At 41.9% G+C, this 24,473-nt stretch overlaps 1 protein-coding gene across 3 annotated transcripts in view; it reads left to right on the top strand.

The window, feature by feature from the left end:
* Nucleotides 1-24,473, top strand: part of RAB30 (RAB30, member RAS oncogene family) — an 89,449-nt gene that overhangs the window by 54,894 nt on the left and 10,082 nt on the right. For all 3 annotated transcript variants that reach the window (XM_040489496.1, XM_040489497.1, XM_040489498.1), the window contains exons 2-4: nt 9,683-9,783; nt 13,348-13,431; nt 20,499-20,682. In XM_040489496.1, coding sequence (XP_040345430.1) covers nt 9,691-9,783; nt 13,348-13,431; nt 20,499-20,682 — 361 coding nt within the window. In that variant the 5' untranslated portion in view covers nt 9,683-9,690. The remainder of the gene's footprint in view (nt 1-9,682; nt 9,784-13,347; nt 13,432-20,498; nt 20,683-24,473) is intronic.

Genomic DNA, 24,473 nt, shown 5'->3' with positions numbered 1-24,473 from the left:
TTTGCAGGCCTTGTTTGTCCTGGAGATAGCTCTGATTTAGAGTCAGGGGACCTGTTGTGCATGCTTTTCTGGCTCTCTTGATCACATGCTGTATGGCCTAAGGCAAGTCACTCTTTGGATTCCAAGTCCCATTTCTGTAAAATGGGGAGAACAAGATAGGCTCCTCCCCCCTCCTCAGGAGGATTCTGTATCAGAGTGCAGTGAGTAATTTCTGAGCTGTAATACACGATACAGATGTGTGAGAGTTTTGTTTTTACTAGTGAAATAAACAGACTGTTGTTTTATCTGTTTGGCTGTGATAGGATGGATGCTTGGTTTTGAAGGCAGTTGATATGAAAGAATGAATCCACCATGTAGGAACTGAGTGCTGGGACCGAGAGAAAACCATGGCACACACAAGGGCCTGGAAAGGCCAACCCCTGAGGCTGGGTGGGGCTGGGTGGGGCATTCCTTCCCTGTCACATGAAGGGATGCGGCGGACAGACAAAGAGAAAGACAGAAAGATAGAAACAGAGCACCCCAAACAGATTTTTTTTTTTTTAAAGGACTTCTCTCACTGTTTTAGGAAAATCATCTTGCCTTTCCAGCACTACTGCAGACCGAATGGAAGGTCGGAACACAATTTGTTAAGAGCTGGAGGTTATCCTCTTTCCTAGAGCTGGATACTAGATCCTCTCCAGAGGCAAACACTATTAGTAGTTTTCTTTTGTATCTTTCTGGAGATTTTTTTATGCTTATACAGATTAAATAACTGAATGTGCCCTTTTCATACTATACACACCATTTTCTACCTTGCCTCTTTCACTTAGTGCATCTTGCAGATGTCCACAGCAGGCTTCATGGTATATTGATGTATGGTTTTCATAACCTTACAACCATTTTCCTGCTGATGGACTTTCAGGTTGTTTTTCATATTTGTTAGTACAAATGTTGTAATGAATACCCTACTACATGTATCCTTGTACACATGTATTACATAACTAGGATAGATTCGGAGAGGTAGAACTGCTGGGTCTGAGGGTTTGTAATAGCCTTTTTAGTTTTAAATCAATATTGCCCTCCGTAGAGGTTGCATTGATTTACTTCCTACCAGTGGTATACCCATGCCCAATTTCTCCGTACTCTTTCCTATACAGAGTGAACTTTGCCAGTCTGAAATGAAAAACGGCTTCTGATTATGAATTTATTGTAGTTTTCATTATAAATTATAATCTTAATTGTCTAGAATTATAATTTAGAATTATAAATTAATTAGAGTTTGAATTTACTCTTAGGAGTAAAGCTGATCATTTCAAAAAAAATGTGTCATTTTTATTCCCCTGCTTGTAAACTATCTGCTCATGTCCTTTGTCCATTTTCTCTATTGATTTATTCAATTTTTCTTATTGATTCATAGGATCTCTTTAAGCATTTAAGGAAATTAGCCCTTAGTTATATGTACTTCAGATATCTTAATCAGTTCATCTTTTATTCTGCCATGCAGCATTTTTTTTTTTTTTTTTTTTTTATAGAGAGAGTGTGTGTGCACAAGTTGGGGGAGAGGAGCAAAGGGAGAGAGAGAGACAATCACAGAGCAAGCCCCATATTCAGCACGGGGCTGGAAGCAGGGCTCAGTCCCACAACCCAGGGACCATGACCTGAGCTGAAATCAAGAGTCAATGCTTAACCAACTGAGACACCCAGGCACCCCATGCCATGCAGAATTTTTTTTTTATTTATTTAGTCAAATTGGTCAATCTATTTATTTTATGGCCTTGATTTTGAGTAATTCTTAGAAAGCCTTCCCCACTTTAAGATTTTATATAGACCATGCTTTCTTTTAGTACTCTTATGTTTTCATTTTTCAAAATCTAAATCTTTAATCCATCTGGAATTTATTTTAGTATAAGGAATGAGATAGAGTTCCAACTTAATTTTTTCCCAGAAAGACGTGGGTTTTGAATCCTGGCAGTTTTACTCATTAGCTGTGTAATTTTGGTGGAGGCTTAGAGTTTCCTCTTCTGTAAGCTGAGGGTAATGATAATAGTACCTACCTCCTAGGGTTGTTGTGAGGATTAAATGAGTATGTACATGTAGAAGAGTATTTGGCACATAATAAGCATTGAATTAAGTTTCAGCTATTATTATTATTAACAATGATAGAATGTAAAATCCTTATATCCTAGGTGTCTAGGATATAGAGGCAACCTTGCAAGTCACTAGTGTGTGACTTAGGGTGACACTTTATTACCTAAACCATCAGTTTCCTCACTTGCATAACGAATGATAAGAACCAGCTCATGAGATTGTTGGCAGGTGCAGATTAGATCATGTCTGTGAAAGCATGTTGTAAACTGTAAAGGGCCACGTCAGAACACTGGAGATTATGGCCGGGTGCGTGAGGAGCAGCCATGGCACAGGTGGGTGTTTGACATCTCTGGCCAAGGAGAATGATAACTTGCAATAACATGAAATTAGCAGCTTATGTAAAGCAAGTAGGCTTGCAGCAGTTGATTATAGTAATGTTTAGTAATTGCCTTCTAGTAATTAAGCACTAACGAGCTTCCTGAGACAGAACCTTGTCAGAGTGAAAGATCAAATGCTTGCAACCCAGTGTCTACTTGAACATGGCACTAGGATATGCTGACGTGAGTGTCTTATTGAAGCATGGTCCTTGTCCTTAAGGATACTAGGGGCAGTAGATGTGTAGAGCACAGCTCCCTGGACCAGGCAGGCGTACATATGGAAATGTACTTAGAAGAAGGTCCACTGTGCCCTGGGATTGTCCAGAAGGGGTAGACTCACCTGCAGAGCTCTGTGTGCCAGTCTGAACCTGGTCCCTGGAGTCCGACTCAGATTATAAAATACCCAAGCTCAGTAATACCTTCAAATGTTACTTGTTGCCCTTTTTTATTCCTCCGTTTGTTGTTTTGGATTCATCAGGCTTATCTTGTTTCTGATGCCTTGCCAATCGCCCTCCACAGCTTCTGGGTACACATGATATTATGTTTGGGGCCTCTGTTTCTACTAGATCTGACTACTCAAGTTTTCTCTGGGTAGTATTGCCCAGTAAATTTGAATTTCAGATAAACAGCGAATAACTTTTTAGTAGAAGTATGTCCCATGCAATATTTGGAACAAACTTGTGTTAAAATTTATTTGTTGCTATCTGAAATTGAAATTTATCTGGGCCTGCCCTTCCCTCCCCTCCCCTCCCCTCCCCGCCCCCCCCCCCCTTCCCCTTCCCCTTCCCCTTCCCCTTCCCCTTTCCCTTTCCCTTTCCCTTTCCCTTTCCCTTTCCCTTTCCCTTTCCCTTTCCCTTTCCCTTTCCCTATTTATTTTTTCATGTAGTAGCCCTACCTGGGTGGCAGCCCTGATTTCAGGTGGTATAAAATAACATTTACTTCACTGATGCTTCATGGAGCCCTAGTAGTGTGGAATTTTTTTTGTTAAAAGGTGTTGGATGAGAAAAGAACTCTCAGCTACAATCACATATGGTAAATCCTGGGTCATTATGGGAATTTTTAGAACCTTTTAAATAATTTGTTTTAAGTTTATTTGTGGGAGAAAAAGAGAGAGAGGGAGGGATGGGGAGGGGCAAAGAGAGGGAGAGAGAGAATCCCAAGCAGATCCCATGCTGTCAGTGCAGAGCCCAATGTGGGGCTTGAAGTCATGAACCATGAGATCATGACCTGAGCTGAAACCAAGAGTTGGACACTTAACCGACTGAGCCACCCAGGCACCCCTAGAATCTTTTAAATCTTCAAGATTGAGTCATAGTATTTAGTATTTCTCAAAGTTTTGTCACTGTGAAGCTATCCTCCTGCCACCCCTTACTTGAGTATTTAGGGTCATGGGAATAAATGTTGAATGAATGCTGAGAGTCTTTGGTAATCAGTTTTGTTTGTAGACCATGTGTTCTGATTTTGGGTTTGGGGAAAATACCACTCTATAGAAAACAAAAAATTCTGCCTAATGTTATAATTGCTTTTGTTTTTAAAATCTATACATTTAAAAATCTATACATGTATAGGTCAGTGTATATAAACAAAAAAACTAGAAGGATGTATACCAAAATGTTAACTATAATTATCCCCAGGCAGGGATGTGGTTAGGGAAAGAGATTATAAGTGATTTTCTCTTCCTTTTTGTTTGGCTGTATTTTCTGCAATCAGTATATGTAACGCTTGTCATATATAGCTCTAGTCATATGACATTTGATTATTATATTTTTTTAAATGTCACTTTCCATGCATTATCTTATTTGCCTCTCAAGCAACTCAGTGATAATAGATTCTGTTATCCCCATTTTATGGATGAGGAGACTTTACACAGCTCTTTAGCAGACCCACGTCTCTTGATGTCATTACCCATGCTGCCTCTTTGGTATGAGAGAATGGCAGCACACGCTGTCCTCAGAAGGGCTGTGGTGCCTCCTCACCCAACCCCCTCGGTTTACAGTTCAAGGTTGAGACCCTGAAAGCGAAAAGGACTTGAATGAGACATGTGGTTTTTGAACAAGGACAAGTCCCCCAAACTATCATTTTCTGGAGCAGGGCTGGGAGAGGGAATCAAGCCACTGTTTACCAGAAGCCTTGACTTTATCTGTTATACTGAGCCCAGAAGGGTGAGGGGAAAAATGTACTGATGTGCAATGGAGAATACAGTGTGTGTGTTTTTTTTTAAGGTCACTTTGATAAATGGTTTATGTTGCCAAGATCACATTGCTTTAGAATTTTTTTTTCTTTTCATAGTACACCTCATTTAACTGTGTCTTTTTTAAATGCATTTTTTTCTTTTCCTCATCTATTTTTCCTGTGAATCTTATTCACATATCCATTTATGTAGAGCTACTGTGGTGATTATGATGTTTGGGGTTTTGCGGGTTCATCTGAGTAGTGTTCCTGTTTATTGCCCCATGCCCAATACTTAGTTACATGGATGAATGAATTGTGGGAGTGGTATTTGGGGGAAAGTCAGGGTCCAGCTCCTCAAAGAGACCTGGGGTCAGAGGACACTGTGAAGAGTTGTGCTTGTGTGATCCGGAATCAGTGTGTGGCCCTATCAATGTGGCTGTGCTGCTTCGAGAGGAGGGAGATTCTAGAATATTGCAGCTCACAGGCATTGAGGGGTTCCATTCAGCTGAGCCTCCAGCCATTAGGACAGGTCCAGCAGTGCTGTCTACCACAGGGCAGGGGACAGCAGCATCCTGCTTCAAGAGGAGCCAGGCTTTGGAGTCAGATGGATCAGGGTATGAATCCTGGTCCTAAGACCCACTAGTTGTGTGACTTCAGGATAACCTCTCTATGCCTGTGTTCCCTCCTCTGTAAGCTGGGGATGATAATAAAAACACCTCATAGGATTGTTGTGGGGATTAAATGAGTACGTACACATGGAAGAGTACCTGGCACGTCATAAGTACAAATAAGTGTCAACGACTATTATCATTAACAATGATACAACATAAAATCCCAAGAATAAGGACGCCTGGGTGGCTCAGTCGGTTAAGCGTCTGACTTCGGCTCAGGTCACGATCTCATGGTTTGTGAGTTCGAGCCCCACATTGGGCTCCGCATTGACAGTGCAGAGCCTGCTTGGGATTCTCTCTCTCCCTTTCTCTCTGCCCTTCCCCCCTGTCTCCTGCTCTCTCTCTTTAGATAAAAAATCTAAAAAAAGGGCGCCTGGGTGGCGCAGTCGGTTAAGCGTCCGACTTCAGCCAGGTCACGATCTCGCGGTCCGTGAGTTCGAGCCCCGCGTCGGGCTCTGGGCTGATGGCTCGGAGCCTGGAGCCTGTTTCCGATTCTGTGTCTCCCTCTCTCTCTGCCCCTCGCCCGTTCATGCTCTGTCTCTCTCTGTCCCAAAAATAAATAAACGTTGAAAAAAAAATTTAAAAAAAAAAATCTAAAAAAAAAAAAAAATCCCTAGAATAGTAAGTAGCATACCTTTTGACATGTTTGCTCCCCAGAGTAGGTGTGACTTTTGTTGTCAATTTAGGGCTGTGTGTCACTAACTGATTTTGAATGGGTTTCCCTCTCCTGGAATGCTTTCTTATCCCGGGGTGATTGGCAATGCCTGAGCTGTTGCCTTACTTACCAGTCAGAAGGGCTTCCTCAGACATAGTTTTCAGAGAATCCTGTGATCTTTTCAGTCAGCAATGTGTTTACTATTAGAGACAGCACGGTGACCACAGCAGGTAACCCACAGTATACAGTCCAGTCTTAGCCACAGACAGCCCTGTGTTTTTAAAAAGACCAACACTTTTTCCCCAGAGCTTTATTTAAAAACAACAACAACAACAACATTCAACAGAGCATTAAATTGACTTCTTATAGAAAGGAGAAGGGCCTTACTTTATCTTCTGTGGCTCTCTCCAGGTGCTGGCCACATGAGATTTGACTGTCAGCATTGACTCTGACCAAGTAATTCTTCCCCTTCTTTCCCTGAAGGTGCAGAATTTGGACGCTGCAAACCTCTTAGGAGCCCTGTTTCTTGGGCCTTTAAATTTGGACATTCTCTGAATTCTCTGCCTTATGTCTTTGGTCTCTGCCAAAGATGGAGGAGTAAATGTGTGGCAAACAATCCAAGCACAGGATGCTGTCTGGTCCTGTGCTCCCTGTTCACTGGTTTACGAAAGCAGTGAGTTGTGGTCCGTGTGGGACCCAGAGAGCCCCACGTCCTCCTGCTGTCTTTGTCCCTATCTCTGAGTTTTTTTTTCTTCTCACTATTAAAGCTTTATTGAATTTTAATGAACATACTGCATCCCTGAATTTTTATCTGGAGTCTGTCCTTGATTCTTAATTAAACTACTACAGTGTGGTGGCAAGAGTTTTGGTTGTGAAGCCAGAGGGAAGAGAAAAAGGAAATCACATTTTATTGAGTGCTTGCCCCTTATCATTCAATTCATCAGATCTTTCTTAAGCTTTTGCCACAAGCCAGGCATTGGGAAAGGCACTGTAGGTAATGTGTTAAAGATGTCCATGGGGGACTGGACCCAGCCTACCTGGGTTTGAATTCCAGCTCCACCAGTTAGGTGGGACCTTAACAACTTCTTATTTAACTTCTCTTGTGCCTCAGTATCCCCATCTGTCAAGTTAGGATGCTAATAGTGTCCACCTGTTAGGAGTGCTTTGACGAGTAAATGAGTTAGTAGTATAGAATGAGACGATGATGATGATGGTGATGGCAGCAAGGATGACAGTGACCTTGATGGGGAGGGGTTAGGATTGGGACTCAACCAGATAGACACATCATTTCTTTCATGTTGCTTATAGTCATGTGTGTGCATGTGTGTGTATAGGGTGGAGGTGCTGAGGGATGCACTTGGAGCCTAAGACAGATATAAATAAATCAATACAATGAAGCTTGGTGAGTATGACTCTAGGACAGGGAAGGGTATCATGCGAGCGTCCAGCAGGGGGTCAGCCTCCTAACAGGTCAGAGAAGCATACTAGACAGTGACTTTTCAGTGAAATTGAAAGGAGAAATAAAAGTTAGCTGGGCTGGGGGTGGTGAGGGAAGGTTGTGTTCTATGTTCTTGGCAGAGGAACAGTATACGTGAAAGTCTGAAGAGGAAAGCAGCTCCACGTGTCTAAGGAACTGAAGAAATCCAGTGAGCCTAGAGCTCGGAATGTGAGCAGAGTGGTGAGAAGTCAGTTGGCAATGAAGGCAGAAGCCAGACCATGGAAAACAGTTGTTATATTGAGGAGTTTGGATGACTAAAGAGCCAAATACTGTCCTCAGGGATTTCCATGAATTCCTTCAAGCATTACAACTCTGTGATATAGGTGTTGTTAGCCCCATTTTGTTAATGGGGAAGTTGAGGCTCCAAAAAATTTTCACTTATCCAGAGGCATAGACTTAGAAGATAGTAGAGCCAGGATTTGAACCTAGTTCTCTCTGGCTCCAAAGCTAGAGTTCTTTTGATGGCAACCTATGCCTTCTGAACTTGAACTCTGGCTATTAGCTTTATGACTTCAGACTACCCTCAGTTTACTCACCTGTAAAATAGGTAACATTAATAAATGCCAGCCTCAGAGACTTGTAAAGACAAATGAAAATACATCTAAAATGCCAAGAATAGTGCCTGGCATATTAGCGAATTCCACAACGGGGGACCCTTGACAGAGAAGCGTTTTTCCTTCACAGGCCCGGTGAACTGAGAGAAAACCCCATGAGCTGCCATATGCATGTTGGCCTGGTTGTCGGTCATCTTTCCAAGGATGAGTTAAGACCCACATAGAAATCATCTCTGCACATAGGGAATCTCCTCCCCCTAGCTACTTGACAAGTCTCAGTGGAGTGGCCTCTCTTTCGACCCTGCAGCCCCGTAGCCATTTGAGCTTCAGCTCTGCTGGTAGGCATGATCCTGAGGCTTCCTTCAGCTCTCCCAAGCACCCTTCCCCTCATGGGCTCAATGGGTGTCCTTTTCCTCTTCTTCCGGAGTCCACCAGGCCTGCTCTTCCTGCACCTTATGAAATAAGCTTCACTGCTGGTTTGAAATATATTTGACTTTGTGGTTGTTGTTTGACTTTTCCCACACTAGTCTCCATGGCAGAGCCTGTCTCATCTCTGTTTCCTACCATAGTTAGCCCAGTGCTATAGTAGGTACCCAATAGATTATAATGGTTTTCACCAGGATAGAGCTTTGTGGATACCAAGACTCTTCTGTACAGTTAAAAAAAAAAAAATCTTTACAACTGTCCTCTGAAGTAGACACAGCATGTAGTATTCTTTTCAGCACAGTTGGAGAAATTAAGGCCTACACTCAAGCATTAGGCCTACTAATTAACTTTTTAATTCTACAGAGTAGACATTTACTAAATATAACTGTCCCATGCATGGGATAGGAAATAGAGCCAAAAGATATAATCCCTTCCCTCAAGGATGAAGCAGACACTTAGTTTTAGGACAGAGGGATGATGAAAATGTTTCAATTTATTTGGAGGAGAGCAGCAAAAAATTCAGAGAGAAAGAGATGCCTGCATTGAGCTTTACAGGATTGACTTGGTGGCACAGAAAGGGCAGGAGGGAGGGGATTCCGGGCAGAGGGAGTGACACATGCCACAGCCCATAGGAATGAGGAGCCAGGCACCTTGGAAGGTACTGCGGTGTCAGCCTGGCTGGCAGGAGGCTCTGCGGTGGTGGCAGGGGAAGATGGCGATAACTCCCTCGGTTAAGACTCCAAGACATCCAGGACTTACCGGGGACTGAGAGGTTTGTTCCTAGTTCCTTCCCTTCATTCAGTCTCCCAGTCACTTGGCATTCTTCCCAGAGGCACATACCGCATGTGCATAAACCACCTAGAAGCTTTGGATGGGCTCTCTTTTGTCCCTGCTTCCTTGCACTCCCAGTTCATCTGCACATGGGTTTGTAATCTCCTTTCCATGCTGAAAGAAAACAGATCTTGCTACATGAGTGACCTGTGACCTGACGACTTAGCAGAATAAAGGTTACCAGGTGAAAGGCCATTGGTATCATTTCCGCTCTGTGGCATGAGGTAACCGCGAAGGAGTAAAGTTCATCTGTGACCAGACACCTGTGTTCCTGTCTCACTGGCAAGATCACCGTTAAACTGAAGAGCATTAAATTGCTCTTCGAATGAGTCAGATCCCTTGTTCCCGAGGAGACGAGCCTGGCGCAGCTTGAGCTCTGTGGGCAAGTCTGACCAGGCCCCATCTCACTCTTGCCTGTGTTTGCCTTGCAGCTGTGTAAATGAGTATGGAAGATTATGATTTCCTGTTTAAAATTGTTTTAATTGGCAATGCTGGTGTGGGGAAGACGTGCCTAGTCCGACGATTCACTCAGGTAAGAGAACTTGGAAGTCCAGAGTTGGGTTTCTCAGCCCAGCCTAAGAGGATGGGTGAGCGGTCCCAGTGCCGGCTTCTTGGCTGCTGGTTCTTAATGTGACCTTTGTGCACCAGCTCTTGTAGCCTAGGTCAGAGTTTTGGAAACCATCTCAGGGGAGCATGGCTCTCTGGGTGCACCAATCAGTCCTCCCACACTCTTGTTGCTTCCTTTGTGAAAGGGGCAAGTGGTTTTGCTTTTGGTGTGCTATGCAAAACAGATTATTAGATTAAAAATAGATTATCACTTAACAATCTAAACGTGTTAACCAAATGAATCTGGACCTCAGACTAAACCTAAATACTAATTAAACATTTTTTTCTTTTTATTTATTTATTTATTTATTTATTTATTTATTTATTTATTTTTTGAGAGAGAGTGTGCACGCATGAGCAGGGGAGGGGCAGAGAGAAGGAGAGACAGAATCCCAAGCAGGCTCCACACCATCAGTGCAGAGCCCGATGCAGGGCTTGAACTTACAAACTGTGAGATCATGACCTGAACCTTGATCAAGAGTCGGATGTTTAACTGACTGTGCCACCCAGGAGCCCCTAAATATTAATTTTTTAAAAACTCAAATACAAATTAAGCCAATCAATCCCTTGCCTATGCCCTCTCACATCCTCCTAGGCAAGTGAGTGAGTCATTTTGGTTTAGAACCAAATATGCTGATGTTTTTAAGTCTATTAAATGGGAGTGAAATGAGAACAGTGAAGGACTATTTGAACGAAATTAAATGTTCCCTCTGGATTGAGTCCTTATCGTATGATCTAAGTACAAGTTCCCATCAGGGCTGCTGCCCTTTTGAGAATTACTGCCAGAGATTATATGCCTGTTTTTGTACAGAAATGAGTGAGAAATCATTCTGAAGTTGGCCTTCTTTTGTATTTTCCTTGAAAAAATATGAACGGCATCCTTTTCAGGATTATGATGCAGGCATCTTGCATTTTTTCATAAAATGCCAGTTGGGAAAGCTGAGACTAGCTGTGCTAAGGCATAGGACAGCTGGATGCCCTAGAAAGAGCACCAGCTTGAGTGTGGAGACTCGGGTCCTAGTCCCCACTCTGCGCTGGCCCATCCTGTGGGCCTGGATAAGTTACCTCCCCTGCTGGGCCTCCCTGCCACACGTAAGGGACCTGGTGATCTCTGAGGCCACTTCCAGCTCTGACAGTCTGTGGTTCTCTGCAGAACTGGAGAGGCAGATTGGATAACACAGACGGCTTTAGGGCATAATCACCTTTGGAAATGCCAGGGATTTTCCCATGGTAAATGAACAGGGAATAGAACTCATGCTTTTTACTAAGTCTGGACCCGGTGAAATCAAAAGTAAGAAGCTACCAGGCATCTGGGCTTAGTCAGCCGCTGTGGCGTTATACTGGAAACTCCAACTGGTTTTACTTCCGCCTAACGGTAATCTTTTCTGCTTTTGGCAGGAGGACAAGACTGCAGAGTTGTAGAGGAGTTTTTAGTACCTTTATCAAAATTTCCTTTGACCTTGTTTTATTACTGAAATATCCCTTAGAGATTATTCAGCCTATTCCTCTCATAACACAGATGAAAAACTGAGGTCTACAGGGACAAAGGACCTCTTAGCATCATACGTCATGTTAGTGGCAACGATAGGATTAGAACCCAGGTCTCCTGCTTCTCAGCCTGGTCATTTTTATTTCCTGTGTCCTAACCTCTGAGACCATAGGAATATGGCTTTTGTCTTTAAACTTTGTCATTAAAGGTAAAATGCTTCCATTTTTGAACATTAATTTTTACCAATAAGCACAACTACCCCTTTCTTTTCTCTCTACTTTTTACACCCACCCCATGCCCCAGACCCTTAACTCCTCCCAAAAGTAACATTCCCTAGAGAGGATTATGTTTGGTTTTGTTATTTGGTAGGCAGTTAAAATGAATTGGATTCAGCTGTTTTTGAGGCATGAGGAATTGGGGAACAAAATGATGGGGGAGATGCTGGGAAGGATCTGCTTTATTTTTTTGGCATTTATTAGACAGCAAAACAGCTGGAGTGATAAACTCGAAGCTTGGCAGCCTTGTGTTTGAGCCAAACTAAAATAGAAGAAAATTGATTCAATATTTGTAAGTAAAGTTATGAATGTTTATATTTACATCTTTTGCAGACATGCAATGGAATATTTTCTATGGGTTTGAAGCTCAGTCTTCTAAGTTCAAACTTTAATTAAAGAACTCTCCTGTTAGGGAATAGACTTAATTAAAGATGCCCCAATCTTAGCTGCCAGAGCTAATAAAGTCCATTTTACTTTAATTTCTGGCAATTCTGGAATAGAAGTGGAGAGGGAATGGGACTAGGTGCAGAGCTCTTCCTTAATAGAATTCCTTCCCACCTCCAGATCCCTCCCTGAGCCTCTAGGAAATATTGTATACCAGTAACGCACATTGTACGTGTAATTTCGCTAAAATGGTATCTTTCTAGTTCACCTTTCAGTTTGAGGTACCGCTTTTTTTTTTTTTTTTTTTGCTTTGTTTTCTTTTGAAATGCTTGCATCAGCCTCAAACCCACTGAATTTAAGACCCAGAGGGGCGCCTGGGTGGCGCAGTCGGTCGAGCGTCCGACTTCAGCCAGGTCACGATCTCGCGGTCCGTGAGTTCGAGCCCCACATCAGGCTCTGGGCTGATGGCTCGGAGCCTGGAGCCTGTTTCCAATTCTGTGTCTCCCTCTCTCTCTGCCCCTCCCCCGTTCATGCTCTGTCTCTCTCTGTCCCAAAAATGATAAACGTTGAAAAAAAAAAAAAAAAAAGACCCAGAGAAGGGGACTCGTTTGCCTAGGACCACACAGAGAACCTCCGGGCTCCCAGTTTAATGTTCTTCCTACTACACTTTCTCCCTGAATTTTATTTTCTGTGATTATCTTCCAAGTGTCATGGGCCCTGATCTCATGGAATTCTATATGTGTGGTACAATGCACTAAGGGAAATTGTTATCACCCTCAGGGCAGAGGGAAATCCAAAAGCTTCACTATCTCGTTCATGTTTCTTGTAGTGAGTTCCTGTTTGCTTTTTCATGTTGCTTGTCCACCCCCGTGACTGTCCATGCCCTAGACCAATAACCAGTTTTAATCTTCCTGGAATTTACCTCTTTGGGAGCACTATCCTTTTTGCCCCTCTTCTAACAATCCTGATCTCATCCTGATGGCTTCATGCTCCTCGGTCTTACCCTTGTGTCTGACTTTTGTTTCAGTCTTTGAAATCAGGGCCCCCACCACTTCTCCGTTCTCTCCCTTCACCCCTCTTTCTCCCCCTTTTTCATCCCCCTTTCAGTTTCTTTGTTCTTTTAGCATTCCTCTCTCCACCTTCTCCCTCCTTCCTCCTCCCCTCATACATACATACAAAATCAAATTAAACAAGGCTCCCCTGACACTAACCAGAGTTCTCTTTTCTTCCAGTTAACTCAGCTAAAGGAAGGGGCTGGTGATGGATAGCGAGCGGGGAGAGGGGAGAACATTTCATTTAGTTGAAAGATTTGCTTAATTATTTTCCTTTATTTCCTCTTTAGGGTCTTTTCCCTCCAGGGCAAGGAGCCACGATTGGAGTTGATTTTATGATTAAGACAGTGGAGATTAATGGTGAAAAAGTAAAGGTAAGATGCTAAGTGTTCAATCAGGATTTCATTGTGCTATGCGAGAGGAAGTAGTGTTTTCATAACATTTATTAAATCTCCTAATCAAATCCCTCACTGAAAATAATATACTCAGCCATGGAAACTTATTTCTAAACAGAGTTCTTCTATTCCCTTTGTAGATGTTGTGTTTACTCTTAAGAACAGCAGCCCCATGAAAGAGCCTGCTGATTCCCACTTTGGTTATGGGTCATTCGGTCATATGCATCACTTATTGGAGTTATTGTGTCTCCCACCATAACCCTATTTGTAACAAGGGAGAAATTCTAAGTGAGGGGTCCAGGAAGGATCCACTATCTCCCTTTTCCTCTCTGTGGCCTTCGGACTGTTGGGTACCTGTAAGAACCATGGTATGTCTGGTAACCAGGAGAAGGGAGGTAGTGTTTATTGACCTAATATGTCAGTCATATTATTGACCTAACATTCATATTTAACTTAGTTCTTACCGTAACCCCTGTGAGGTAAGTGGCAAATTACCTTCCTTTTATAGGTTTCAGAGAGATTGAGCAACTTATCCATGGCTACACAGGAAGGAAGGGAGGTAGGCGCGATCTGAACTACTTTTGCAAGCCGGTGATCCACTGCCTCCCTGGGGTCTCCTCTGCTATGCAAAAAGAGGGGGATGAAGGCACAATAGGCCTGTCACCTTGAAGCAAGGAAAGGAGGAAGGTGATGGGAAGAAATGTGGAATAACACTGAATTATATGGAAAGAGGGTCGAGAGGCTGATGGTTGGCTCTGTGCTCTACCTGCCCCTCAGAGTTAGTGAAATTCCACTGTCAGATCTTTCAGAGCTGAGTCCCATGGTGAGAAGCAGTGACCCATAAACAGCCAAATGAAAACTGCGGCATCAGAATTGCAACTAGATCTCACTTAAGCATCCCAAGTTTGAATACATGTCTCTTGCATCCTTCTCCCATATATACCTGCACTCCTGCCTTCAAATGCCTTGGGAAGGGCAGAGAAGCTCCAGGGTGCTCTTGCAGCATTTCAGAGATACACAGTGAAGTGTTTAGGGTGAGGTTCCTGAGGGGGGGGCAGAGCTATCCCACTTCTCTTCCAGCCCTGACTCCTCAAAGTGGTTCCTTAGGCAGAGGCGTCCACATCAAATACAATAGTGAATGGATAACTGGGGGCGCTGGAAAACAAAGCAGGGTGTGAAACCCATGTAAATGCCAACCAGAAAGCTCAGAAAAACAGTGCATTGGGGTGGGGAGAAGGAGCTAGGGTATGGGAGTAGGAAGGAGACAAGAGTGTGCGTCCAGGGAGTATTGGCAGAAGAGCCAATTTTAAGTACTATTCCAGCCGAGTGGAGGTGATGGCCACCCCTAGGAGTTGAGTAAGGATAACTAGTGTTTCAAGCATTTTACTTCCAGATGTTTGGGTTTCCTATTCATATACACATAAATGTGTGAATTCATTCCTTTGACCACAAATGCTATGTGCCAAGCCCTGGGAATGAATAGGGGTGAATATTCATTTCCCCACTGTGATCCCCACTGTTAAAGAACAGGCTTTTTTTTTTCTGAATCCCCAGGTTTAGGTATTGCATTTATTCCATTTTCTACAAACCATAAGCTCATTGTTACGTGCTTATTATACTCAGCTAAAATCCATCTTTTCATAACATCTAACTCTACCATGAGACCACAGGCTGCCCAAGAACAAGGTTTGTGTCTTACTCATCTCTGTATCCATGGCATAGTTCCTATCCTGTTACCTCTCCTGGCCCCTAGACATTCACCTTTAAACAGTAAGAGTTGGGGGAGCCTGGGTGGCTCGGTTGGTTAAGCATCTGACTTCAGCTCAGTTTATGATCTCACCATTGGTGAGTTGGACCCACGCATCGGGCTCTGTGCTGACAGCTCAGAGCCTAGAGCCTGCTTCAGAATCTGTGTGTGTCTCTCTCTCTCTGCCCCTCCCCCACTTGCACTCTGTCTCTCTCTGTCTCTCAAAAATAAACATTAAAATAAAAAAAATAAACAGTAAGAGATTTAATCTTCCAAATGCAGTCCTAATTAATTTGTTTGAGTTTTTTTCTAGCCATTTATATAGAATCAAGATCTAAAATAATGCTCTGAGAGTGGTGCCTGGTGGCTCAGTTGGTTGGGTATTCAACTCTTGATTTCAGCTCACAGTAGTGACCTTGGGCCCTGCATTGGGCTCTGCACTGGGCATGGAGCCTGCTTAAGATTCCTTCTCTCCCTCTCCCTTCATCTTTCCCTTCTTTCCCTTGCTGGTGTGTGCATGCACACTCTCAAAACAAAAATAAAAATAATAAAATAAATGACCTTCTTCAACCACATTAATCCAAGGGCCTCATTAACACATGGATACAAAAAAAAAAATAACACGGGGATACATGAGGAGCAACTTCTTCAGTCTTTCAGTAGAAGAAGGAAAAGCTGCCCAAACTTCCCTAGGGAAAGAGTTTTTGTCTTACTGTTATCCTTGTTCTTTAATGTTTACCGAATACCTCTTCTTGGTGATGTTTAAGTGTCGTTTTGCAGGTAGTGTGCAGGCTTTCTTAGAACCTCGTAAGTCAGTGGAAAAGAGAATCTACGGGTGGTTTGTGCAGGATCACCTGCCTGGTGAGTGCCAGGGCAGCACCACAACCTAGGTCTCTTTCCTGACTTTCCATCACCCCGCCTCAGCCTCCCCTATTAAGGCTCATTCCTTCTAGGATAGCCTCCAGGACTGAAGGCAGGAAATCAAAGGTATTAGAAAAATTCTTGTGGCTGTTAAGCCTTAGTGCCAAGTCAGTAAAGGCAAAGTTGAGGCCCTTCCTTAAAGTGGTCTGCACCTGGGTAACTTGGTTGAGCATCTCATTTGGGCTCAGGTCATGATCTCACGGTTTGTGAATTCAAGCCCCACATCAGGCTTGCTACTATCAGTGCAGAGCCCTCTTTGGATCCTCTCTGCCCTTTCCCTGCTAGCATACACACATGTTCTCCCTCAAAAACAAATACATAGAAAGAAAGAAAGAAAGAAAGAAAGAAAGAAAGAAAGAAAGAAAGAAAGAAAGAAAGAAAGAAAGGAAGAAACAGAGGTCTGCATTTTGAAAATGACCTTGAGTAGAAAATGGGATGAAAACAGATGTAGAATTTTCTCCTATCCTTTTTTTTATCAGTCTATCATAAATAAATGAGTAACAAACAAAGCTTTAAGCTCAGACGACAACATTTTAACTTTAGGAGATTAATTATAATATAAATAGAAGAGTTACTGACTATCTTTGTGTCAGGTATATATTACATAGATAAGAAAGTCTTTTGTTTTTTAATTTTATTTAAGTCCAAGTTAGTTAACATATAGTATAATAATGATTTCTGGGGGCGCCTGGGTGGCGCAGTCGGTTAAGCGTCCGACTTCAGCCAGGTCACGATCTCGCGGTCCGTGAGTTCGAGCCCCTCGTCAGGCTCTGGACTGATGGCTCAGAGCCTGGAGCCTGTTTCCGATTCTGTGTCTCCCTCTCTCTGCCCCTCCCCCGTTCATGCTCTGTCTCTCTCTGTCCCAAAAATAAATAAACGTTGAAAAAAAAAATAATGATTTTTGGAGTAGAATTTAGTTATTCATCACTTACATATGACCCCCAGTGCTCATCCCAACAAATGCCCTCCTTAATGCCCATCGCCCATTTAGCCCATCCCCCAACCTAACACCTCACCAGCAACCCTCAGTTTGTTCTCTATATTTAAGAGTCTCTTATGATTTGTCTCCCTCTCTGTTTTCATCTTATTTTTGCTTCCCTTCCCCTACGTTCATCTGTTTTGTTTCTTAAATTCAACATATGAGTGAAATCATATGATATTTGTCTTTCTCTGACTGACTTACTTTGCTTAGAACAATACACTCTAGTTCCATCCACATTGTTGCAAATGGCAAGTTTTCATTTTTTTTTTTAATGTTTATTTATTTTTGAGAGAGAGACAGTGCAAGTGGGGAAGGGGCAGAGAGAGAGGAAGACAGAATCCGAAGCAGGCTTCAGGCTCTGAGCTGTCAGGACACAGCCTGACGTGTGAACTGCTAGATCATGACCTGAGCCAAAGTCAGACACTCAACCAACTGAGCCACCCAGAGGCCTGAAGATTTCATTCTTTTTGATCACCAAGTAATACTCCACTGCATATATATATATATATACACACACACACACACACACACACCACATCTTCTTTATCCATTCATCCATCAATGGACATTTGGACTCTTTCCATAATTTGGCTATTGTCAGTAGCCAATGAACATCCATTCATCCATATATCCATCCTGTAGTATAGTAGATGATATGCACCAAGAATAGGTAAAGCATTTTTGCCCTGTAGGAACTCGCAGTCAGCTAGCTCAAACATTTTATGTGTGAAACCTTCCTTAATATCCTACTAATCATTTAAGCAGCATTAATCAGTCCTTTCTTTTGATTCCATAATCCTTTGTTCATCCAGGTAGCAATTATTTAATTGTGTCTACCATGTACCTTGTACCCTGTTAGGAAAGCACACTGGAGTATAAGGTTCAATAAGAGACAGCCCTTGCCCTTAAAGTACTGAGTCTAGCAAAGAGGCACACCTATGACTACAATACATTATTGAAACAGTGAGACAATAGAGATAAGTAGTAGTGCAAAGAAGAGTGGAGACGAACAGTGTAGCCCCATGCTGGACATGAAGGTGGTTAGAAAGCCCATGACTGAACTGTTGAGAACATACTGACAGCATGAGACAAAAACTAGGAGGCACTCTCTCCTGCTGACACCTCTGTAATAGGACATCTCCTATTTTATTATGGTTACTTTTCTAGGTTTGTCCTCCCTGTAGACTGTTTGCTCTTTGAGATTGGGCATTATGTTTTATTTGTCTTGGGATCCTCCCTGCACCTAACATAGCAGCGGGCATATATTAATGACGCAGAAATGCTGAAAAGGAACAAATGAGTTGTAGAGAAAATAGTGAAACCGAACTGAATGATGAAGGCAGTGGAATATGGATATCCTTAAAAATCAACTCTGAAGCTAGAAACAGACAGCCCCCTATGAGAAAGCAGCATATTATCTTGGCAAGGCCATACAATCACTATTCTAGAAAATATTTCAGTGGTTTTTAACTCTCAAAGCTGTTCTCAAGATGTGCCAATCATGAGAACATACTGATATCTAATGATTGACAGTATTAAATTCAATAACAAGTGTTTCTCAAGGCTCATTGTAGCATTAAAATAATAGTCTGTTGTTCTAAGACACATCCTGGCAGAGGGGAACCATGTCCCTAGGTTTGAAGCAGAGCAGAGAAATAGCTTTTGTCCCAGCAAAAGCCATAACATCTGTATGGTTGCCTTCAGCACACAGACTTTCATGTACATCATGAAAAGCAGCTGCGACTTCAGATCAAAGGAGAGCCTTGTGCCCCTGTTTGGGGGCAGGGACCGCCAGTCCCTCATTAGTCTCCTGAGGGAAACTGGTATGAACAGAGGGTGACACCAACTGACTCATCCTCTCTGGATGCAGATGTATATTTAAATCAGTCTCTGGGGGCAAAGGCAGCATGGTGGTGGAATGTGTCCGCACCTGGGAATGAGAAGGTCTGGAGTCCGAGCCCCAGCTTTGTGAGTAACCAGTTAAAAGGTGGAGGGCAGGCATAAACTTGCCTACCTCACTGGGTTGTTGTAAAGATTAAAGGAGACCTGTAATAAATATTTGAATGTTTGGGGTGCCTGGGTGGCTCAGTCAGTTAAGCGTTTGATTCTTGATTTCAGCTCAGATCATGATGTCATGGTTTGTGAGTTCGAGCCCCTCATTGGGCTCTGCACTGATGACATGGAGCCTGCTTGGGATTGTCTCTCCCTCTATCTCTGTCCCTTCCCTGATCATGCTGTATCTCTCTCTCTCTCTCTGAAAAAATAAACAAACATTTTTTAAAAACCTATTATTACAAATAAATGATTTGAGTGTGTCAGGCGTCATGAGGGAGAATTACAGGGTGGGGTGTGGGAGGAAATATGTGGGGATTGGAGGTTGGGTATGGGCAACCTGACCTAATCTGAACATTCCAGAAGGTGTTCCCTGAGGAAATGATGTTCTCTTAATGGGAGTGAATGACTTTTGTGAGATAAGGTTTATGCATTTAGAAGGGAACATTCTTACTATTGCTGATGTTATTCCTCAAGGCCTTGTGCATTGTTCTAGAGAGCTGTTCTCTTGGCAGCCTTCTCTGTGCAGAGAAATCCAGGGAGACGGGATGTTTACTCTCTTCTTTGTTATTAGAAAATGTGAACTTTCAGTAGGCTTGCATATTACTGACTCCTTTTTCTAAAGAAACTACTGAAACCCAGAGATTAAGTGACTTGTCCAAGATCTCAGTGCTCCAAAGGGGTGGAGGGAAATTATTTTCTCTATCCGCCATGGCACTGTTTCTGTTTTCATTAACAAAGATAATATCTTAATAGATGCATTGAATTTTGAACTGGGAAAGGTGGTTGAGGTTGGATGTTCTCCTGCTTCAGTTGCTGACTGAAGTGCCAACTATCATAGAATGACAGTCTGTCTGCCCTGTATCCTGATGTTTGTAATATGTTGTTGTGGTCAAGAACATGAACTCTGGGACCACAAAGCCTGCTTAAATTGGCTCTGGAATATACTGGCTGTGACACCCTGAGCAAGTTATTTAATCTCTCTGTGCCTCAGTTTCTTCGTGTGAGAAATGGATATGGTAATAGTACCTACTTCATCGAGTTGTTACATGTAAAATGCCTAGAGCTTGACACATAATAAATGCTCAGTAAGTTTTTTTTAAAAGGATAAAAGAAATTCTTGGGTAACAAAACAAATAAAAAGCCGAAAACAAAAAACAAAGCAAGCCCCTCTCCCTAACCAGGCATACCCAACACATTAAAAAAAAAAAAAAAGTGCATTTTTTTTTTTAAGGGCAGAAAGCAACCATGAAGTTGAGTGACGTGTTTCCATTTCTAAACCAAAGCAAGGCAATACTTTCTTTTCTGCTTCTCCAACCTGATCTTTCTCTTACGTTTTTACAGCTTCAGATCTGGGACACAGCAGGTCAAGAGAGATTTCGGTCCATTACCCAGAGTTACTACCGAAGCGCCAATGCCTTGATCCTCACCTATGACATAACCTGTGAGGAATCCTTCCGTTGCCTTCCTGAGTGGCTGCGGGAGATAGAACAATATGCTAGCAACAAGGTCATCACTGTGCTAGTGGGTAAGTAAGGACTAATGAAGAGGGAAATTGGTTTGTGGCCATCAGAGAATTTATAATCACATAATACTTATGCCCTGGTATCTTCCAGTAATATAGTCTACAGCTATATAATTCATGCAGTCAACATTCAGTTTCTCCTGAAGTTGAAGAGAAAATGAAATAGGTCATATCCCAAGGTGATGGTTTAGAAAAGTAAAGTAGAAAATATTGCTGATTGATTTTTCTGTCAATGAAGGCTCTAGGAAGGCTCTAGGAAGAAGGTGGACTGCCATGAGATTTATGTGGGCTGCTAAACATTAAAAAAAATCTAGTTACAAGATTGTGGAAACTGCTGGTCTAGAAGTAAAACATGTCTTGACAAAGAATTTGTTTTTGAAGCAATTGTTTATTGCCTAAAAAAATGGACTTTGGGTAATTTTTTCTCTTCTTACATTCATGCTGACTTGAAAAATTCTAATTTCAGAAAGAATCCACTAAAGGAAATTCTGCACTTTGTTTCATCTTGTAGGAGGGTAGAACCTGTTTAGCATGAGGGAAAAGCAGAAAACAACCCATGATTTTCTTTTGTGACAAATACACCCATTAGAAAAGGAATTGATGGTTAAAAACTCCTCTTGTGGTGATGAAAAATGTTAATAATATATGGCTGTTAAAATGTTTACTTCCTAAAAAGGAACATCACTATATATTCTAGCAAGACTTGAATTTTGGAAATCAGGGTAGAGAATCTCAGAAACATTGTTAAGTTACAAATTATGGTTAACAATAAGCTAAGTAAATACTTCTGTAAGCATTATAGCTAGCATACATGTGCCAGGAATCATATCAGAAAATTTATGCGTGATGATTCGTTATTTATATACAAGGAAACCAAGGCTCAGAAAGGTGAAGCTCTTTGCCTAGGGTTGCACAGCATGTAGGATCAACTTCAAACCCTGTATTTGTCCAGCTGTAATGTTCTGCTTTATAACAAATTGCTGGACTTTTCTTTCAGGCTGCTGGGTTAAGTATCCACCTGTCTATGAGCTAGTACTCTATGCCCATTCCTGAAAACCCTCTTGCACATTGGAGAATGTCTGTCATGAAGCACTTGAAAGCACCCGTCTCAGGACTTGGGCTTTCTTTCTATTTGACAAAAAGCCCTTGAGAACTTGAGCCAAAGCATTATTCCTTGGGATTCTGTCTAAAGAAATTAAATGGAAGTTTGATGGGAAATAATTAGTCCACTCAGTATGAAAGAGGCACTGGCTTAAAAAAACAAACAAAAAACCTTTTTATTCTTGAAAATTTCAAACATAAGCAAAAGTAGAGAAAATAGTATAATGAACTCCCATGAACACATCTCAGCTTCAATGATTATCAACTTACGGTCAATCTTATTTTATCTGTTCCCCCTCTTTTCTGTCTGCCCTTCCCTTCAGATTATTTTGAAGCAAATTCCAGATCTTCTATTAATATCTCTTTCATTAGTTCAATGAATATCTTTAAAAGATTTTTTGAGAAAGAGAACCTATCCACAATGCCATTTTCACACCTAAAACATATTAACAGTTCTTGAATAGCATCAGAAATTTAGACAATGTTCAGATCTCCTTGATTGACTCCTACATTTAAAAAAAAAATTGTCCAAATCAAAGATCCCAATAAGGCTCATATGTTCTAATTGATTTTTGTGTCTTTAAGAAAAAATTGTTTTATGTTCATTAAGTTTTGAAAGAGAGAGAGACAGAGCATAAGTAAGGGTGGGGTAGAGAGAGAGGGAGACACAGAATCTGAAGCAGGCTCCAGGCTATGAGCTGTCAGCACAGAGCCTGATGTGGGGTTCAAACTCACGAACCGCAAGGTCATGACCTGAACTGAAGTCAGACGCTCAACTAACTGAGCCACCCTGGCACCCCGATTTTTGTGTCTTTTAATTCTCCTTTTATATGTTAGTTATCCCTCCATTTTTCTGCCTTGGAATTTATTTGTTAAAGCATATGTTAATCCTCCAGAGTTTCCATGTCTGAATTTTGCTATTTCACCACTATAGTGTCATTTAACATGTTCCTCCATCACCTGTATTTCCTGCAGATCTGTAGGTAAATTTAGAGGCCTGATCAGATTCAAGTTTTTTTGTTTTTTTTTTCTTAGCGAATATACTTCCTATTTGATATTCTGAGGTACAGTTTTCATAGGACAGCTAAGAAAAAAACTTGATTGTCTCTTTTTTATTTCCCAATTTTAAAATAATGAGTTGGTTCCCTATTATCTTCCAAAAGTCACTACGGAAATTTTATATTTTTAGTATTATTAGAGATTTAAATATATGCAGTATTTTCTAGGCTCTTGCAATTGTAATTATTGAAGGTCCAAATGTTCCAACTGTGGAGCTGCTTCAGATGGTCTCCTGAGTCCTTTTGACATGACCTCACTTGCTTTCTGGTTTAAGGGTTCCAGGCACAACCAGCGCATTTCCTTCCCCGGACCTGGAATTAGCCATTTTTTCAAGACACACATTTATTATTAATGGCAAATTATATTTAGAGGCCACAACTAAAGTGATAAGAATCTTCTGTACTAGTAGCTTGTCATTGTTTTTAGGCTTTTCAGTGGACAGAACTAATGTGTGTGTGTGTGTGTGTGTGTTGAATTCTGTAGCACTCACAGGGGGTTGTCTCTTAGGCTCCACTAAGCACTTTTATTCACAAGACTACTATAGGCCATACTTGGCAGGACATTCACTTAGAAGGATTCAGAACAGGAAATAACAGCTTAATAGTAGGTCAGCATCAGGCATTACTCTTCAGTGGAAGTAATCCTCAATAGCAGTCCACATAGCTGTCCAGGGCCTTCCGGACAGTTCAGGTGAGGAAAAAGACTCATGTCAGGCACATGATGGGCCTGCCCTGGCCTAGAAGCCTCAACAGGAGCCAGTCTCTCTTGTAACAACTCTACAAACCTGACTTTCAGAGTCTCTTCAAGTGAGGAATCACCACACTACGGGAAGCCCAAAGTTGTGGTTTTCCACTAGATATGTATAATTCATATGTAGAATTCCCAGGCCAGATGGAATTTGACCTGATGATAAAAGGTCACTTTTATCATAAGCTGTGTTGCCAGGTAACATGGTTGACATATCACTTTTGTCAGGTTTCCAGGAGAACAGAGGTAGAACATTTTTTAATGATAAAATCCATCATGAATTATTCACACTGATACTTGCATTTATAATTCAGGACTGTACAAATTTTACTTAACCTCATTAATCTTTTTTTAATTAAAAAAATGTAATGTTTATTTTTGAAGAGAGAGACAGAGTACAAACAGGGGAGGGACAGAGAGAGAGGGAGACACAGAATCTGAAGCAGGCTCCAGGCTCTGAGCTATCAGCACAGAGCCTGATGCGGGGCTCAAACTCCCAAACCATGAGATCATGACATGAGCTGAAGTTGGATGCTTAATTGAGCCATCCAGGTGCCCCTTTAACCTCATTAATCTTATATCTCTTTTTCCTTTTTCCCATGCCCAAGTCACAGGACCATGACACCAACACAATTACTTATTTGCTTTATCCTCTAATACCCGTATAGCAGCCACAGAATAACAATACTCACACTACCACCGACAGGACGATTACTACAAGAGTTCAAGGGTTTTTCCTTCAACTCTTTTTGTCCTTAGGGTATATACCACTGAGGATACATGGTTAAAATACCAGAGAAATAGTTCCTCTCTGTGTGGTTACACCATTTCATGATAAACAGGTTCATTTGTTTCATATTGCTTTCCATTCTTAGGGATTGCTTTTT

Source organism: Herpailurus yagouaroundi, unplaced genomic scaffold, assembly GCF_014898765.1.
Source record: "Herpailurus yagouaroundi ecotype Mexico unplaced genomic scaffold, PumYag 180, whole genome shotgun sequence".
Taxonomy (NCBI): Eukaryota; Metazoa; Chordata; class Mammalia; order Carnivora; family Felidae; genus Herpailurus; species Herpailurus yagouaroundi.
This window is presented reverse-complemented; position numbering and strand designations above follow the sequence as displayed.